Below are 18,912 nucleotides of genomic sequence, written 5' to 3'. Positions count from 1 at the left end.
CTTTCATGACACCTGTTCCATGTCTGAGTTTATTGATAACTGAAAATAATTAGGACTATCTAAGATCCCAGAGTCAAAAAATTTTAAATGTTGCTGTTTGGTGTAATCTATTTTTCCTCTCATTCTTGATTGAAAGATCTGTTCCTACCCCCAACGCCCACTAATTTTACCTTAATCTTTCACTCTGATCCATAAGAGTATGAATGCAACAATATGAATGTCTTGAAACAACGTTGAGCAAAAGGATTCAGACATAAGAGTACACACTTTATGATTTCGTTTACATGAAATACAAACAGGCAAAATTAATCTGTGCTGTTGGAAGTCAGGACAGCAATTACCACTGGGGAGAGTGACTAGAAAGGAGACCAAAGGGGCTTCTTAGGGTGCTGGTCATATTTATTGATGTGAGGGTGAATTATATGAATGTGCTTAAGTTTGTGAAAATTCATCAAGCTCTACACTTTACCTGCACTTTTTAGTAATTTTAAAAAAAGTAAACAACGAAAAAACATAAAAACCCATTAAACTATTGTGCCTCCCACATATGTACATGGGATTTTGCTAAATGCTGTGAAGAGCATAAAAAGAAACAAAGATTAGTAGTTGCCAGACACTGGGGAAGAAATGTGGGGAATAACTGCTTTGACGAGTATGGAATTCTGGAATGATGAACGTTTTGGAACTAGATAGAAGTGGTGGTTGTACATCATTATGAATGTGCTAAATGCTACTGACTTGCTCATTTTAAAATGGTTAATTTTATGTTCTGTGAAATTGATCTCAATTAAAAAAGAAAATTGGTTCACCAAATGCCATATGGTATTCTGGGGTGGATCCTGGAACAGAAGAAGATTGTTAGTAGAAAAACTGGTGAAATACAATAGTTTGGCCAATTTTATTGATAGTTTTCCTGTTTTGAGAAATGTACCACGGTTATGTTAAGATGTTAACATGAAGAAAAGTTGGGCGATGGTTATATGGGAACAGTACACTACGCAACTTTTCTGTAAATATAGAATTGTTCCAAAACAAAAATTAAAAAAGAAAAAGAAGGCTGTTGGCCACTGTAATAGGATCCCAGCTTGCATAAATTAGTGATAAGATCTCGAGCAAGTTGCTTCTCTGCAGCAAGAATAGATTAGGATACACAAGTAATTTTGCAAGTAAGGATGGTAACCCTCTCTCCCTCCAAATCCAGGTCAGAATCTCCAGGAATGAAGAGCTGTGATTAAAAACAATGAGAAACATTACCTTAGCCTACTGAGGAATCTTCAAAATCCAGATACCACTACAGGGATGACAGAAGTGAGAAAACTGATGGATGACCTCGAAAATTCTTTCCAGTTTTTAAATTCTGACTTTTCACTCTTAGGAAACATAACTTTTCTTGGGTAGTCAAAGTTTGGTTAAGAACTAAAGCCATGTGGGAGTTTTTTTGGGGGATTCATTTTTGATTGGAGCCTTATGTTGGAGTAGAAGCAGATTAGAATAGATGGCAAGGCGAGCCCTCTTTAAGCAGGCTTTGAATAGGTTTAAGCATAGATTTGATTTACTAGGAAACAGTAAGGGACTGTAACAAAGCAATGTTCCAGGAAGATCCACTTGGCAAGCAGAACACAGGGGAAGCTGAGATGAAGCAGGAAACTGAGCCCAAAGGAAGCCACAGGAGTCCAGATAGGACTAGAGGACTTAGCTGAGTGGTGTTCATGGGAAATAAACAATATTTCTGCTGTGGAGAAAGAAAAAGCCACTGGGTCTAATGATGGTTGGAGTTCTATCTTTGTGAAATGTTATTTGTAAATTCATGATTTGAGAAATCTATGTAGATTAGAGAGGTAATATAGCATTATAGTTGAGATTATGGGGATAAGAGCAGTACGCCTTCATAGGGTTTACGAGTTAATACTTGAAAGCATTTGGAAGAGTGCCAGGCAGACAGGAGGATCTCAGTAAATGTCTGGAGTTGCTGAGCATCTATATGTACAGGGTGCTGGGCAGAGCCATGGAAAGCTCTTGCTGTGACAGAAGAGCAGTGCCCTTGCCTGTGAAAGAGCAGCATCTGCTGGTCATCCAAGGTGATGCAGGATCCCATATTTACAAGGGTCTGGCCCAGTTCATAATCCAAACAAACGTAGTAAAGGACATGGTCAGTGGGTCTTTCCCAAAAGCACACTACAAACAAGCAGGATGAAACAGTAGTCATTGCTTTGAACAAGAATGCTCTTTATTTGTACAAAGCACTATAATTTTCTCAACATTCTTCACTCATTTCAACAATCTTCACTGTATTCATTAAACAAATTAACAGTGTCAAACTACACTTCACTACCTGTCAACCGCCTTAGAGACAAATATGTGCTTGGAGCACTAAATGGAAAGAAAAAAACTAAGAAAGGTCAACAGAGATACTTTAGAAGCAGTTAAAAAAGACTGTTGGTGTGTGTGGGGGGATTAGATTCCTGAGTGCCATTGGATTTCCCTTAAGGTTTGGTGAGGTTTACAAAATCACTTTTAAAAGACATAAAATTGGAACTAAAAAATCAGAGGAACCTGCACTTTGGGATATTAAGTAGGTTAACAAAGTTTCTGGATTGGCAAAAGTGAGAAAAGGAGGGAGAAAGTGGGAATGGGGAGAAGAGAGGCAGAAGAGAAACAAAAATAGAAGCACAGGAGAAAGCTGTGCCTAGAAAAAATAAAGTTTGGAACTTGTTATGAATTGGAAGAATGAAAAGCCATAGTCACGAGCCTAGGAGATAGACTACAAGATGACAAAGCCTGGAATTTTATACCTTCCAGGTGCCGATAAATCCTAAAACTAAACAGTAGCAGACAGTGAAGTGCATATAAGACTAAACCATCTTCTAAGAGTAAGACACTGGCATACTTCTTGACTAATTCCACTCTATACTGCCAATTTAAAAGCATATATGCCCAGAGTGCAGCCACCCCACAGGTCAAATGCCTGTAGGCAATATAGAAGGGCCCCAAGCCCCATGGGTCTGTAAAACCAATATTCAATTGTCAAGTGAAAAGACCACAGCTTTTTAGTAGTTTCCTAACGCTAAGCCATTCTGACCACTTGTAATAAGCTAGTATTGCCAAATAGTGTATAAACAGGCTGACCATGATCTAAACCTCAATTTTTCCTGAGCTTCCGACTGCCTCAGTGATCTGGAACACAGCAAGTGGGAGGGAACTGGGAATCAAAAACTGCTTAATCATATATATAAGTAAACAAAAGAGATCAAACCAATTGATTAAATTATCCATTTAGAATCCCTCTTGCCAAAAAGTCATCACCTTTAGACTGATTAAGCATAACAGGATTCTGCTACTTAGATGCTCTGAGTCTGGGAAGCCCTGGTTTTGATAATTATAGCCAGTTTTCATTTTGATCTTCTCAGGCTCTTCAGCCTCAGGCTGCTCAGTCCAGTAGGAAAAAGTTTCATATAAACATATACCACATTTCAGAGTAGTACCTTCGAGGTGCCACAGTCTCCTCACCCTATTCAGTTGTCTACTTCCTCCTCTTCGTTCTGTTCTTCTTCTTCCAGTCTTTCCTCATCTTCGTCATTGTCCTCGTCCCTACTCTTGTCTTGCTCTTCTGAATCTGTTTTTCTGTCTTTGTCCTTCTTCTTTTGCTCTGAGGCTTCCTTCTTGCCTTTCTGTTCCCTCCTATATGCTGTTAAGGAGGAAGGAGGTAGGCAGGGTTGAACCAAATGGACTGCCGCCACTAATTCGACTCAATAACTGGAAAAGCTGAGGCAAAGAGGGAAAAATAACCTGCCCAGTATTATAAAACAGACCCAAGGCGGTACCAACTGAATTGGTTCTGAGTCACATCTAATACTTGCTTAGTGGACTTAAAAGGACACAAGGTGAAAAGACTTAGGACCAGGTGAACAGGTAACACAGGATGAACATCTACCTGACTGAGAAAATAAAAAGGTCATTACCTTCCAGAGCTTCTTTTAACGGGGTAATGAACCGCTGGAACTCCATCTCCTCCATGGCTGAGAGCACATCACTGGCATTCAGTGTCTTGCGTTTCCCTTTCATTGCGAAGTTGTTGGCACTGAAACAAAAAAAAAATATTAAGGGCCATCAGACCCTGTCTTGCCGCCTATAGAATGCGTGGAAAAAGGAGACCCAGAGATGGAATGAGAAAGCCCATGTCTTAGATGCATGGATTTATGTGATATGGTAACTCTCTCCTTTCCTGTACAAAAGGATTAAAGCAAAGTTATTCTGGTGTTTTACTTGTTACAGAACTTGCAAAAACTAGATGAGAGCTGTGAACCTCCCGCCACTGAAACATTACGGGGGCGGTGGTTGTGGACTAAAAGCCACAAACTCCGACCCAGGGAGTGTCTCTGCATCTCCCTTATGCCACAGTCCCAGCTAAGCTCTAAGTAGCTGTGCCCGCCTCACCAGGATGTGGCGTACAGCACGAAGACGCTGGCGGCGCGGGAAATGGCGCTCCGGGCCTCCTTGGAGATGTTAACACCGTCTGGGAGCTGTGAGAAGAGAGGGGGTGAGAAAAGCTGCCGGCCCAGGGCCAGCTTCCTCCACTACCCGTTCGTCCGTCCCTGGCTCATCTGTCAGTCCAGATGCTCACCGCCTCCTTGATGATCCTTGTGATGACGGCATTGGGTAGATTTAGGTCCTCGGGCCTCTCCGCCATTGTCGCCGCCGGGGCCGGCCCTCCACCCCAGGCCTCTTCTTCAAGCACCTACCACGTCCGGACTTCCCGCGTCGCCAAGGTCTGACCCAACGAGGCTTCCGTCCCGCCCCACGTTGCCCACATTGTGTCCCATACTGCCCCGCGCGCTACACCCTCCCTCTTCCACCAGTTCCGCCTCCACCTCAAGTTGCCGGTACATCCGAACGTTCCATGCCGATGTGGTTTCGGGCCGCCGAGACTTCTGTCCGGCCCCACTGACATCCGGCGTCCTTTCCCAAGTCTTTTGTCTGCTTCAAGCCACCATCGTGTCTGGAACTTTATCACGAAATTAAGTAGGGCTCACTGGGGCTTCCGTCCCTTTCCCATAGTGCTATGCGCTGCTGCCTGGCGACGGCGCAGTCTGGCGGCTAGCTTGGGAGACTGAGGCGAAGACTGAGCTGGTGGGGCGGGGCTCCTTTGGATGAGAGGCGGGGCCTGGGGGGAGGAACCCACAGCCCTCCCAGCCCCAGGAGGAGGAGCAAGGTTTTCCAGTGGGCTTCGGGCTCCAGTGGTGCGGCACCTAATTTGATTTCACAGAACTGTAGCCCTTCGAGGCCAGGTTTTCCCACTTCCCTTTTCCAGAACGAAGTGGAGAATCTTTCATCTCTTACCGGAGCTGATGTCCCATCCTTAATCATTCCCCTCCCAACTTAGTAATAATAGTATTAAGGATAATGGTTAGTAGAATTTTTGAATGCAAAACTTGCCAGAACAACGTCAATACTGGCAACATAGAGATGAACATGGCTAGACCTCGGGGATCAGTTGAGGCTGGTTAGCTAACGAAGGGCGCCAAGCAGCTGTTTGTAAGAATAATACAATATCACATTCGCGTTAAAAAAAAACCCTGTTAAAATATTTTTTTAGTTCATTAAATTGTTCATTAAAGATCTTTACCAGTCAAAAACATTGCCATAGCTTTACAGTGGCTTTTTAAGTTGTATATTTTCATATTATGTACATACAAATTGTCCTCACTCCCACTGAGTGCTAATTCTTTTTTTCCTTGAAACATGTCTCAAGTCACCCTTTTGTTTTCCTGCTTTTGATAATGAGTATAGAGAAATAGTTCCCTATTATGAGAAAAGCAACAGCAATTTAAGGATAAATGGCAACCGAAACTGCTTCAGTTAGAAACTGTAGGGTCTGGTGGGAAAACTTCACTTGAATAGAACAGACCTGGTTTTATGCTTTGAGTCCAAATTAAGATCTAGATTGTATGGCTAGTGTGTAATACTTCCTACTTATGTGGTTATTGTTCTGCAGAGGGCTAGAAAGCTGCAAGGTTTGCTTTTGTCCTAAACCATTTGTAACCATGGACTTGCCAGATGACAGCCAGTGGGATGAAACCACCTGTGACTTAGCTGTTTGTCAGCATCCACAGTGTTGGGCAACTATCCGCCGCATAGAGAGGGGCCACCCTCGAATCCTGGGCTCACCTTGCAAAACTTCTCTGGATGCTAACGGTGAATTAGCCAGCCCCTGTCTCCTTCCTTATAAGATCTTTGAACTGTTTCTGTTTGGCTCCCTTTTGACATGTTACATGTTTTCTTTGGTCTGCTTTCTCAGAGAAACTCCCAGTGCTCACCACTGTAAACATCTCAGATTCCTACTTCCGGGCCAAGAGACGTGCTCATCGTCATTTATCAGGATTTACCTTCACTAAGCCTCGCTCTTTATTGTATCAGGGTTCAAAGTTTGACTCCAAATTTCAAGGCAGGTAAATTATCATGGAATCTTCTTTTAAGAGCCTACTATCTCAAAATTCTGGGTTGACTTCCTTTACGTATGTAGTAGACTTTGGGAAAGCTAGATTGAAAATAAAACACCAGTTCAGTTAAAAGTGGTGAATACACAGTGGGAAACTAAAAGAAAACATTTTTATTGTGTTCTAGGAGTTGGTTAAAATGGGGGGTGTATTAGTTTGCTAGGGTTACCATAACAAAGTACACAGACTTGGTAGCTTAAACAGCAGAAATTTTTCTCAAAATTCTGGCAGTTAGAAGTCCAAGATTAAAGTGTTGGCAGACTTGTTTTCTTCCGAGCCCTCTCTCCTTGGCTTGTAGGTGTTATCTTCTCCTGAAGTCTTAACATCATCTTCCCTCTGTGTGTGTCTATGTCCTAATCTCTTATAAGCACATCAACCATGTTGGATGAGGGCCCATCTATATGACCTCATTTTACCTTAGTTACCTTTTTAAAGAACCTATGTTCAAATACAGTCAGAATCTAAGGTACTAGGTTTAGGACATCAAGTGAATTTTGGTGGACACAGTTCAGCCCATATCAGGGAATATCTTATCAACTTCTATAGGTCATCAGAAAACTCTGCACATATTGTCCTTCTTATCTTTTATTTTTAGGTATGAAACGATTTGTAAGCTCCTGCGGGCAGAAGCAATGGCTTTTTCTTTTCAATCTCCTACAAAATTTAGGCTCCCAGTTAGTGCTTGCTGATACGTGAAGCTAAGGGAAAGGTATCTGTAGAAAATTCAGACTTTTAAAATTCAAAGACCCTGTTATCTGGCATCAAAGCACTAGTAGTGGCTCTTGTAGGGTTTCTTGTCTCCTGTTCTATTTGAGGAGCCTCTGATGATCTCTCTTAGGCTAAAGATAGTATATGAAAGGGTAGGACTACTTTCAGGTTGTCTAGGACTTGAGCCCTGGGAGAACAGCGACTTCTCCCTATTAGGGCCTATGAAGGTAAAGACCATGATATCATTTGTTTAGTCACTCATTGAATTCACAGGCATATCGTAGTGGGGGCCACTTTGCTGGACACTGAGGATACAATGCAATGGTAAACAAGATACGGTCTTTACCTTCAGGGGACTTTTAGCAAAGAACCATTCATTGTGATGAGTGTGATGAGAGGAGTGCCACCAAGGTGTATGGAGGCACACAGGAAGGATTCCTAACCCAGGGAGGGCACTGTCTTCTATATAGGTGGCATTTGTGCCTAGACCTGAAATTAGAGCAGTTTAGTGAAGTAGGGGTTGTAGGTGGGACGTGGACAAGAAAAGTTCTAGACTACAGAAATAACACATGTAAATCTGGGAAGCAAGAGGAAATTCTTTAGGTATCAGGAAAATAGTTCAGTGTGTTTGGAACGTAGACCAGGGATGGGAGAATGGCCAGAGATGAGGCTGGGGAGCTGGAGTAAAAGCAGAGGCTTACATCATGTAGGAGTTGAGTCTTTAGCTTACACTTCTTTGCAATATTCATTCATTTATACATTTAACTTGTTTTTTAAAAAGATAAATAGCAAGCAATATGAAAATGTAAGAGGACGACATTCTTTTTTTTATTATGGTAACTATATATAACATAAATTTACCATTTTAACCATTTTTAATTGTACAATTTCGTGGCATTAAGTACATTTACAGCGTTGTGCACCCATCACCATTAACCATTTCTAGAACTTATTCATCATCTCAAACAGGAACTCTATACCTATTAGACAATAACTCCTCATTCCCTTCTCCTTCCAGTTTCTGATAATCTCTATTATATTTTCTGTCTATGAATTTGCCTACTCTAGGTACCTCATATAAGTGGAATCATACAATATTTGTCCTTTTGTGTCTGGTTTATTTCACCTAGCATAATGTCTTCAAGGTTCATTTGCATTGTAGCATGTACCAGAACTTCACTCCTTTTTAAGGCTGAGAAATAGTCCTTTCTGTGTATATACTGCATTTTGTTTATTTAACATGTTTTTGAACATCTGCATCAAAGGTACTTAAACTTTGGATGTAACTATAGCTGGAGAGAGAGGAACATAGGCCGTGAATTCAGTTTGATGCAACAAATAGTTGTAAAATGTTTGCAATGTGCAATGTCTGTTTGGGAGCTGTTCCAGGAAAAACAAACAAAATTTAAGGAGGTGGTGAGCCCCTACATTCATTTGGTAAGTATTAAGCCCAAGGTTTTCTGTAGATAAGTAGAAGGCTTTTCTTTATGGCACTGACTTTGTCATCCCAAGAAGTCCTTTGTGTCTCTGTTTCATGTTTGGAAACTCATTTTTTTAGGCCTCAGAAGGATTTACCTGACAAAGATTTGATCAGCTGTACTAATAGACCTCCAAAAATAGGTCACAGATTGAGAAAGGTACTTCCTCAGCATTTTCTCTTTACTAGTGGGAATAAAATATTTGCCTTTATTTAGCATTCTTCCTTGGATGACTGTAATCTGAATGATGATGATGATGATGCTGGTGGTGATAATGATGATGATAATGATAATTATCTAACATTGGGCCCTAACTATATGCTAGGCTCAGTGCTAATGGCTTTACATGCTATACTGTTTCCAGAAATCACAGACAACAGTGGTTTTGATTTCTGACATTTGGCATAGGCAGGAATTTTCTGTTCCTATCCTACGTAGAACGTGTTCAGCTACTAAGTACACATTGTCATCTAATAATACAGGGAAATTAGAATACTGGAATGTCGGACCTAAATTGGGCCTTGAAGTCATCTACTCCGATGTCTTTCAAATGTTTTTAGCTATTACCTACAGTAAGAAATACATTTTACAACAAAAGTATCATGAAACAATCCTTACCTTAACTGTGGGTGATGTATTCTGATATTTTCTGTCGTGTTCTATTTTATTCTATTTCATTTTTAAACAATGTAGGCTATAGTTCACACAATTCGATTTTATGACCTATGAGTACGTTGCAATTATAGTTCGAATAACATTACTATGGTTTATCTCATATATTTTACAGTTGAGGACACTGAGGCCCAGATAGGAATTGATTTGCTAAAGCAGTTACCTAGTTATGGGCAGAGCTAAATTAGAGTTTAGGAAGAAAAACCCTTCTACTAATCCACAGTAAGAGAGATTTGCTATTCTTCGCAGTCCTATTATCGATGCCTTTTATTTTTTTCATGAGAAACTTCACTTTTCAATGTTATGGTGAAGAATGTCAAGGACTAAGAGAGGGTATATGGGTTTGAATGGTTGAATGAACAAAGCACTTTTCTCTTTGACCACTTCAGAACAAGAAGGTTAGATTAAATTACTTTTAAATTAATTATTTGAATAGATAATACATACACATGGTTCTAAATTCAAAAGGCATAAAAAGATTTACAGTGCAAAGAAATATACCCTGTTCCCCCAAGCCAATCAGTTCCTTTTCTTGGGGACAACCTTATTTTTAACCACCCTCCTTTTCCTACTAGGGTTATGGACTAGATGATTTGTAAGGTGTCTTTGAGCATCAGTGTTTTAGTATCTTAAGTGTGAAAAGAGTTAAGACTTTAACTTTTATGTAGACACCTATAATTGTAGACAGCCTCTAAAAGTAGAAAACTTGCTTTCATCTCCATTACTTCCCTTCCCTGCTCCCAAATTGTATTATATTATCTCCAGAGGATCTAAGTCTTTGGAGTGGAGTGAGCAGAATGAGTAGTGTTCCCTTAGGTAAGTCCCAGTGTACCCTCATATGGGATGGGGTTGAGAGTTGCTAAATTCCACCCTAATGTCACAGGGAGGCAGGGAAACTATGCACTTAAAAATGCTCACTCTTACAGTACCTGTACTAATATCTGTTTTCTTGGGATGGGAAATGTCTTTTCATCATCTTGTGAACCACCATAACTTTTTGATAATTCAGTCCTTAGTCTGGTACTGAATACCATCAGGAGCTGGTACCTTTAAGCCATACATAGGCATTTTATCGTCCTCTTAGCTTCCAGTGCTGAATTTGAATGAAACACAACTTCCCTGCCCTCAAGGTGTTGGAAATATGATTGTAATCTGGATCCCTGAAGAACCAGAGAAGCATGTGAGGTGAGTATCATGTCTAGAACTTAGAGGCCTTCAACTTTTATGTTCTACAAATCCCTACTGTCCTCTGTAGGCCTCTTTTTTGTGATGTTTTTAGCCACCTCACTGTAAGTAGCCGGAGGCCAAGCAGAGAAAGTCATAGTCTCTTGCATCTGCCTCTTGCTACACTGGAATTCTATTTTAATACACTTTGAGATTCATGCCCGGACACTTCTCTACATCAAGTTTTATGTAGCAGTAAATAGCATACAAGATAGGGCCAATGTATTTGTGAAGTTTGATTAAGAAACAAACGCTGACTATTAGTTTTTCTTATTATCCATCAGCAACTAGTAAAACAGTTTTCAGTGAAGTACATGACTCTTTGGTTTCAATCCCAAGGCCTAGTACAGTGACAAAATGAATAGCATATGGAATTTGTGTAAAAAACAAAGTATGACAAAAGCAAAGGCCTGAAGACTTGCTAATATTGACAGCCTTTAAAAGAAGGTGTTTTTTTATGTGACTGCTGAGGCTTTCAGATTCTGTTAAGTGACTGTTTAGAGATGATGAGATTTAAGAATTTTATTTATTTTTCTTTTTTTAATGATCCTGTGAATACTTCTTTATATATGCATTTTTGTATGTATAGTATATATATATGTATATATGTACATATATATGTGTGTATATATATGTGTGTGTGTGTGTACGTATCATATATAAATATACAGTGTAAAAAACAAAAACATCAGGGTTCATTTCCTTTCATTCAAAACACCCAGACGTAGGTAGGCCAAGGCTAGTATGTCAGATCCATGAGGTAATCAGAACCAGAATTCCTTCTAGCTTTCTGGGTCATTATCCCTAGCCATGGCTTCCATCTTCTAAGGTGCTTCATGGGGGCTTTTAAGGTCTCAGAGACTGCTAGGGCTCCAACCAGCATATCCATGTTCCAGGCAAAGAGGGGGAAGAAGATGATAGAGCAAAAATAGTTGAGCATCTTCTCATGCTAGGCAGTGAGAATTCAGCAGAGAACCAAATAGACTTGGTCCCTGTCCTCCTGGAGTCTTATGGTGGTGGTGGTGGGGAGAATTCAGACATTACAAACATCACCACACCTAAGTATATAATTACTAATTTGGATTAATACCAATAAGTAGTGTTCCCTTAGGTAAGTCCCAGTGTACCCTCATATGGGATGGGGTTGAGAGTTGCTAAATTCCACCCTAATGTCACAGGGAGGCATCATATATATGTGTATATATATTACTGCTACATAAAATTTGTTGTAGAGAAGTGTCCGGGCATGAATCTCAAAGTGTATTAAAATAGAATTCCAGTGTAGCAAGAGGCAGATGCAAGAGACTATGACTTTCTCTGCTTGGCCTCCTGCTACTTACAGTGAGGTGGCTAAAGAGAAAGTAAATAAGTAGATTGTATGAGAGAATGGTGGGAAACCTAATTTAGAAGTGAGGGTGGGGGTCTTGTTTTTAGCAGCCTCTGAGCAACAGGTACCGCTGGGCTCCCAACCTTCCATCTTTGAGTACTGAATAGAGGATAGAAATCTTTATGGTCATCACTCACAAATATCCTTGATGCTTTTGTTTAAGATGTCTGGGAATAAGTTGTGGTTATTCTTATTTCAAGTCCAGCTGAGAAGTGTATGGTTCCCAGCCAGGATAGGAAGAAGAAAAGAAAGACATCTACAGAGGTAAGTTTGATGTTGTGGCCAAAGCTTTATGATATTACTCCGCAGAATTTACTCTTGTTTTCCTTTTAGATATCTTACCCCCTTCCCCCCAACGTTCTCTCTTTAAATGAACAAAATCTGCAAAAGGAAACCCCTATTAAGAAATAATTCCCAAGTCATTTTCTATTCTGAGACTCTTTCCCTATTTCCTCCCTGTAGGAAAGTAAAGAGCACCTTGAGATGTTAGGAGGAACTGCTGGGTATTCAGGGGGAATTTTTAGTCAATTAAAAACTAATTCCCAGTATTACTGAAATAGAGCTTCAGTGGACTAGGAGTCAGAATACCTGGGCTTGTAATTTGAATTCTAGCATTCATTGGGTGAAGATAGCCTTGGATGAGTTACCGTACTGGTAAGTTGCTACGTCCTTGAGAATGGTGTCTTGGTCCATTTTGTCCATTGCTGAATCCCAGCCATAGCCCTGTGCCTGACACATTATTAGCCAATAAATATTTGTTCAGTTTGTTCGGTGAATAAATTAATAACCTTTTGGGGAAAAAACCCTAACAAAACAGCTAATCTCCATGTGGTCTGAATTCAGCAAGAGGATTGGGGAGCAAAAGAGGGGAGAATGTGATGGCCCTCATTGTGCAGTCTAAGGAGGGCGCTGCTGCTGGGGTAGGCGTGCTTCAGGTAGTTCTCATGGTTTCTCTTCCAGAAAGACAAGCCACCTTGGGTTCTCTCTAGAAAGCAGAACACAGAAACACAGTTGAGACCTCCAGGGGTAATTGTGCCTCCCTCCTCCCCAGCACACACGTTTGAGCAACTAAGTTCAGAATTCCTTCCTTTTTGGAACCAATTTGACATGTTACCTCAGGAACTACTGAAGTAGTAAGTATTATGTAATCCTGCTTTTCGCTGAAGCTGAGGAGGGTCTAGGCAGTGTGCTCTTTCTGAGTAGGGAGGGGAGAAAACCGTCACACTGCTTGTTCACTGAGTTCTTTGACTTTCCAATACACAGTGGTGACAGTAATTACCACCATTTATCAAGTACCTACCATCTGCCAGTCCCAATGCTAAGTAAGCACATTGCACATATTCTCTCATTTAAACCTCCACTAGGAGGTAGCTCCAATTACACTCTTCTTTCTATAGCTGAGTTTTGTAAGTGGGAGGCAGAATGGATATATGATTTGGTGTGAGACAAACTTTGCATTTTATATTGAAACGTATACTGGCTTTATGAATTTTGGTGATTTATATAGCCTCTTCAGGCTTCATTTTCCTCATTTGCAGAGTGTTGTAAGGATTCAGTGGTATAGAGCACATGAGCCTGACATACAGTAAATACTTAATCTATATAGCTGTAATGATTGTAGTTGCATTCGAAAGCTCTTAGTGAATGAGTACTTGTTGGTACAGGCCTTTTAGGCCCAAAATGGACATTTCTTCAAATTTGGAGCCTTTCTCATCTTCCTCTCCTTAGATACGCTCTCTAAAAAGAACTGTTGCTGACTGTCTGACTGTTTTCGTTCCCTTCAGTCTTTTGTCACATGAAGGTAAAACCAACCTTAGTCCTGAGATGAAGACACAATTGGCCATGATGAAAAAGAAACCTCCATTGGAAAAGAGCCGACCTGACAGTGCCATTTCTGCTAAGATGTTTTTATCTGTACACCGCCTCACCCTGCAAGTAAGAGCTGGGGAGCCTCAGAGCAAGATGTCTACGTGCAAGTCCAAACTCATCTCTCTTCCAGGCTATAATGGTTGACTTTTTAATTCTTCTTTCTCTGCTATCTTTCCACTCTGGACCCAAGCCCCACAGAAGGGCTGGGCTATATGCAGGTGAAAGCAAATATATGGGGAGGGGTTTGAGGAGAACAACATTCTCTATTTCTTCTGCATTTTGTTCCCCACAACTTTTCCCTCTCCAGAGCCCCTGGTACAGTAACACGCACACTGAGTTCTCAAAAAGTACTTGTTGATTAGATGGATAAATGCATTGGGGTATACATTTTGGGAAAGGAAAAGACCTATAGTAGAGCTTTTCTTCTTTTTCTCCAGAGACCAGCGTTGAGATATCCTGAACATTTTAGGAAACTACATTATAACCTGAAGACAGAAGGCAGGTTTTCTGCTGCTGCCAGGTCTCCAGGTACCATTCCCCATCAGCTACATTTCTCATACTTGATTTTGGTGCCAGTTCGGTTAAACTTGTGGCCACAGTCATACAGGGTCACATGTAGAACTCAAGAAACTGCAGTTTTAAGAAACACCTGCCCTGTACCCTCTAGCTGCCTGGCTTGGTCCTGACCAGGGGAGAGAGTTTCACCATGGTGGCGCAGGGCACAGCAAGTAGCCCAGGAGAGGGTGGGAGCTGTCAGGGAGAAGAGGATTGAGCTGGCCGTCTGGTCACCAGGTCATAAGAAGCCACCGCAGCAGCAGGAGCAGCGGCAGCAGAAGCAGCAACAGAGGAAGGTGAAGACACCTACTAAGAAACAGGTAGAGCGGCAGTGAGAGGACCCTTAGGACTTGCTGGGACTGGGACAACTGGGTGCAGCCTGGAACGGGAAGGGATGTATGAGAGGTGGGATTCTCTCTGTTCTCTGTCTGGTTATAGATACAAAGTTCCTGTCTGGTTGTAGATGTTAACGTCCTTTTAAAGACTTTTTAAAAAAAGTTTCCTTAATTTCCAAAAGTCCTAATTTAATTCCTCCTCATGTGTGTTTCAGGAGGCTAAAAAGAAACCCGAGAGTGATCCAGGGACCGAAAGCACTTTGTATAAACATGTTGGTGCCATGGCTTATGACCCGTGCTATTGTAAGGAGAATATGGGTTGGGAGTGACAGAATCCCAGGATGTATCTGAGGGCAGGAAAAGCTGAATATGTTTGTCATTTGAGGACCTGCCTTGTCAGGCACTTAGAATTCTCCTTGGAGTGCTTTGTTTTGGCTAGTCTTCCATGCATCATTCTTCCATCAAATATTTATTAAGCAGGCAAGCTGGACCAGATTTGAGAGAGGACCACGAGCACGAGTCAGAGCCATTTTCCCTCAGTTCCTACTGTAGAAAAGACAGAGTGGTTTGAGGAAGATGAGCAAGCCCAGGTTACTGAAGCGAAGACCCCCAAAGGCCTGTTGGCCAGTGATGCAGTGGGGAGCTGGGGCCCTTCGCTAGAGCCCCAAGAGAGTTCTAAGGAAGCAGAGTCCAGGGCTCTCCACTTCTGACACAAGTTAATCTCTGCAGCCTCAGGCTGAAATCAGCATATTATCCAGCCCCATGTAGGAGACAGGTAGCCATTTCTTGATAGGTGGTCCTTTTCCTCTAGTGTTCATGCTGGAGACAAGAATGGGTGTCTCGCCTTTTTGGAGTCCTTATCATGTCTGAGCTGAAGGATATATTTACCCCAGTCCTTCTGATATTTCTCAGCTTGTGTGCAGAATGGGAAGGAAAGTGGGAGAAGGAATCCTCCTAAACTTTAGAAGATTCTTCTGCCCTACTCAGACTGGACACTGCTGACTGTAATGTGAAAATAACTGTTTAATCATCAGAATTTAGTCTGTAATCCTGGGCACTGGGAGAGTTCAGGTGAGGTGTTGCCTGGGAAGGATGCTACTCTCTTGGTGTATTTCCTATCCCACTGAGCTCTCTGATAGCAGTGGTGTCCTCTAACTCAAAGATCTAAGAAGACTTCCGACCTTTTCATGGGAGGTAGATGGAACCAGGGCTGGGTCCAAGGTGAGAGGTGACTTGTCCAAGGTTATTACCTCAGCCAGGTGATCAAAACTCCCCCAAATTCTACTTTGGTGCATTTAGTTTCTCTTCCTGACGCCTCCAATAGGAGCAGTTTTGCTTGCGTGATTGGGGTGCCCCTTTGAATCATGTTCTTAGAGCAGTGGCCTGTCCTCACTGAGTTGAGACAGGCCTTATGGAAGAGGTGATTTTTGCATTGTATCTTGAACATGCGTAAGAATTTTCCTGATAGGGAAGAGAATTCCTGAAAGTGGAAATAACTCGTACAAAGGCATCTTGGAGCAGCATAGCTGCTCAGGGAACACTGAGTTGTCCATTATGGCTGTGGGGTTGGGTATTTAAGGGAGAGAGGTAGGTAGGGGCTTGTACAGGCTAAGGTTTTTGACCTTTATTCTCCATGTCAGTGGTGTTCCACCTTGATTGCACATTGAAGTCAACTGAGGAGCTTTGACAACCCTAATTCCTAGGCTGCACCCCAGACCTATTAAATCAGAATTTCCGGTGTTGGGACCCAGGCCTCAGTGTTTTTTAAAACTTCCCATTGCTTCCAATGTACAGCTAAGGTGGGAACCAGTGTTGGTAGGGAGTCAGCCCAAGTGTTGAGCAAGGGAGTTCCTTAACTTGCTTTGCCTTTTAGCATAATACCTCTGGTGGCTGCTTGGAAGATGTTCATTTAGAAAAATAAGAGTGGAAAGAATGAATGCATTTCGGGACTAACTGGCCATACAGCTGATGCAAAAGAACCCTAGAACTAGAGCTTTTTGGAGGGGAGGAGCTTTATTTTCAGAAGCCAATATTGGGTACATTAGAGATGGAGCAAGAAGGTCAGAGGAGTATTCAAAGACAGAAAAGGTAGAGTTAGGGCTTCTTTTGCTGCTATGCTGTTCAGGTTCCCACCCCTTCGTTTTCTTGGAGGAATCCTGGATCTTTTAACATACACTTTACCTTAACCTCTAAATCTGTAATAGACGTGGGTACAGTCCTAGGTGAACAGAATCACAAATAGAACTCAGAAGGCCTATCTCCCCTTTACATGCCTCTGAGGTCCTGTCTTGTCCTGGATAGGGAGTCACTTGTAGACTAGGGGTCAACAAGAAGCCCAACAATGGGATGTGATAAACCAATAAGAAGCGAATTGAGTTGACTTTGTGGTCACTAGGTCACAGAACTCTACCAGGTTGTGAGAGTGACGAAAAGCAGCAGCAGCCGATGAAGATAAATGGCCCCACTTTGAAACAGGTGAGAGTATATGAGGGACATTCTGCTAGGACCCCGTTGTTATCCATTACTGCAGAACAAACTACCCCAAAGCTGAAGTCATAGCGGTTTGTTATTTCTCATCATTCTATAGGTTGACTAGACAGTTTGTCTAATCTTGCCTGATGTCACTCATGTAGCCACATTCATCTGGAGGCTGCCCTGGGGCTGTTGGTCGAATTACGTTAGTTATTTCTTCTATGAGGCCTCTCCATGTGGCTAGTTTGGGCTTCTTGACAGCACGGTAATCTCATGCAAGCACTTTCTTAAGGGATAGGCCTGGAACCGTAACTGTGTCACTTCTGTCACATTTTTTTTTTTTTTGGTCAAAAATCACAAGTCTAGCCCAGATTCAAGAGGAGAGGAAATTGACTCCATCTCTAGATGAGAGGAATAGTATGTGCATACAGGAATGGGAGGGATTGTTGGCAACCACCTTTGGAGGCAATCTACCCTTAGCTGAGAGCTGGGAATGGGGAAAAGTGGATTCTAGCTTCATCTGGTCAGCCTGGAGGGCAAAGGATGTGGTACAAACTTCTCTTCAGTCTCAGTAGGTGGGATTTTTCTCCTGTCATTAGATGTTAATTTCTCCAAGAAAAGCATCATTTAGAAAAATCTTTTGTTTTCTAAAGTTTCAAGTTTCCTTACACTTACTCTAATGAATTCCAGGATTCCACAGAGAGACCACAGGTGGACTATGCTGAGAACTACCTGGATTCCTTCCCCAGTGAACAGAGTAAGTTGCTAGGGTAGATGAGCCTTAGGAAATACCTGAGGACAGGGAGAGCTGAACCTGTGTGGACCAGGATGGTTCACCTCCCTGGATGACACAGTCCTCATCCCTGAGAAGGGTCTTAAAGACACTCCAGCCCTTCCTTTTCTGTCCTCCATTTGTCATAGTTGGGAGAAGGCTACAGATACAATTAACGGCTGGATCTTCTTTTAGATCCTGAACTTTCCAAGGAAGAACCCACTAACGAGGACATCGGTACTCAGATGGAGGTTATGCAGGAAGCCCAAGAGAATACCCCAAAGGACCTTTCAGCCAGTATGTCTAGAACAAGTTGGAACCCTGAGCTCAAACTACTGAAGATTCTTCAGGGCACTGATTATGAAGACGAAGAGAACCAGGCCTCTGGGATACAGAGTGAAGGGTCTATGGAGGCATAGGCAGAAGACATCAATGGGGTGGCCTTATTTCACAGCAGGATGCTTAGAATGCTGAGGACAGTGACCTTGGACACAAGGACTGAAAGGAGAGGGGACTTCTGCTCCCTGGAACCTTTACCAGGGCCTGAGCTTAGGGATTCTGTTTGCTTCACTCACTTCTATTTGCTTCTAAAATAAGTAAGGGAGAAACTTAGATTTTTTTTCTCTTCCATTAGGGCCAAAATAACTTTGGGGATTAAACACAGCTGCTGCTTAATCAAAAGACTCATTCTTATTTCTGGTGGGAAGAGGGGGAAAATATTTCTTGGCATCTGTTTTCTGAGTCACCTTTATCTCCTCTCTGAAACTCTGAAAGGTTTCCAGTTGTAGGAAGATGACCTGTGGGAACCCCTTCTATGTTCCTAGCTTTTCCTCATTCTCTGGAAATGGTTTCTTTTGAGGATGGCATCGACATCATTATCCAATAATATTCATTGTGTTATGTGTATATGCATTATGTGTAATATTCCTGTGCATGTGGCACAGGA

The 18,912-nt window shown here is 41.9% G+C and overlaps 2 protein-coding genes across 6 annotated transcripts; one reads left to right on the top strand and one right to left on the bottom strand.

Annotated features, from left to right (window-relative positions):
- Window positions 1-883: 883 nt before the first annotated feature.
- POLE3 (DNA polymerase epsilon 3, accessory subunit) lies at window positions 884-4,838 on the bottom strand. 3 transcript variants are annotated; one of them, XM_039866873.1, is made up of 5 exons: window positions 4,622-4,838; window positions 4,435-4,520; window positions 3,960-4,078; window positions 3,483-3,685; window positions 884-1,225 (listed from the first exon to the last, which is right to left on the bottom strand). In XM_039866873.1, exons 1-4 carry the CDS (start codon window positions 4,685-4,687, stop codon window positions 3,513-3,515), a joined length of 444 nt encoding a protein of 147 aa, XP_039722807.1. In that variant the 5' UTR covers window positions 4,688-4,838; the 3' UTR covers window positions 884-1,225; window positions 3,483-3,512. The 3 variants fall into 3 exon arrangements, with proteins under 3 accessions (XP_039722807.1, XP_039722808.1, XP_039722806.1); XM_039866874.1 differs by lacking the exon at window positions 884-1,225 and adding an exon at window positions 1,232-2,175; XM_039866872.1 differs by lacking the exon at window positions 884-1,225 and having other exon boundaries at window positions 2,203-3,685.
- Window positions 4,839-5,128: 290 nt separating this feature from the next.
- Window positions 5,129-18,633, top strand: CUNH9orf43 (chromosome unknown C9orf43 homolog). 3 transcript variants are annotated; one of them, XM_039866863.1, is made up of 14 exons: window positions 5,217-5,237; window positions 5,993-6,192; window positions 6,296-6,446; window positions 8,761-8,839; window positions 10,437-10,537; window positions 12,164-12,227; window positions 12,924-13,096; window positions 13,748-13,898; window positions 14,270-14,360; window positions 14,625-14,707; window positions 14,938-15,025; window positions 17,118-17,197; window positions 17,885-17,951; window positions 18,162-18,633. In XM_039866863.1, the coding sequence occupies exons 2-14, from the start codon at window positions 6,042-6,044 to the stop codon at window positions 18,383-18,385; spliced, it is 1,503 nt and encodes a 500-aa protein (XP_039722797.1). In that variant the 5' UTR covers window positions 5,217-5,237; window positions 5,993-6,041; the 3' UTR covers window positions 18,386-18,633. The 3 variants fall into 3 exon arrangements, with proteins under 3 accessions (XP_039722795.1, XP_039722796.1, XP_039722797.1); XM_039866861.1 differs by having other exon boundaries at window positions 5,129-6,192; XM_039866862.1 differs by lacking the exon at window positions 14,270-14,360 and having other exon boundaries at window positions 5,129-6,192; window positions 13,748-13,971.
- The last annotated feature ends 279 nt before the right edge of the window (window positions 18,634-18,912 follow it).

Source organism: Pteropus medius, unplaced genomic scaffold (genome assembly GCF_902729225.1).
Source record: "Pteropus medius unplaced genomic scaffold, Ma_sr-lr_union100, whole genome shotgun sequence".
Taxonomy (NCBI): Eukaryota; Metazoa; Chordata; class Mammalia; order Chiroptera; family Pteropodidae; genus Pteropus; species Pteropus medius.
The sequence above is the reverse complement of the archived record's forward strand: the minus strand, read 5'-3'. Positions and strand labels throughout refer to the sequence as shown.

What these genes read in the sequence shown, in the direction of transcription:
- CUNH9orf43 (XM_039866861.1), top strand. Translation starts at nt 5,973, where the DNA reads ATGTGGTTATTGTTCTGCAGAGGGCTAGAAAGCTGCAAGGTTTGCTTT. An exon ending in AACTTCTCTGGATGCTAACG is followed by an intron (nt 6,193 to 6,295) that starts GTGAATTAGCCA and finishes CTGCTTTCTCAG; the next exon opens with AGAAACTCCCAGTGCTCACC. An exon ending in TACACCGCCTCACCCTGCAA is followed by an intron (nt 13,899 to 14,269) that starts GTAAGAGCTGGG and finishes CTTTTTCTCCAG; the next exon opens with AGACCAGCGTTGAGATATCC.
- POLE3 (XM_039866873.1), bottom strand. Translation starts at nt 4,687, where the DNA reads ATGGCGGAGAGGCCCGAGGACCTAAATCTACCCAATGCCGTCATCACA. An exon ending in CAAGGATCATCAAGGAGGCG is followed by an intron (nt 4,521 to 4,621) that starts GTGAGCATCTGG and finishes CTCTTCTCACAG; the next exon opens with CTCCCAGACGGTGTTAACAT. An exon ending in GTGCTGTACGCCACATCCTG is followed by an intron (nt 4,079 to 4,434) that starts GTGAGGCGGGCA and finishes TTTTTGTTTCAG; the next exon opens with TGCCAACAACTTCGCAATGA.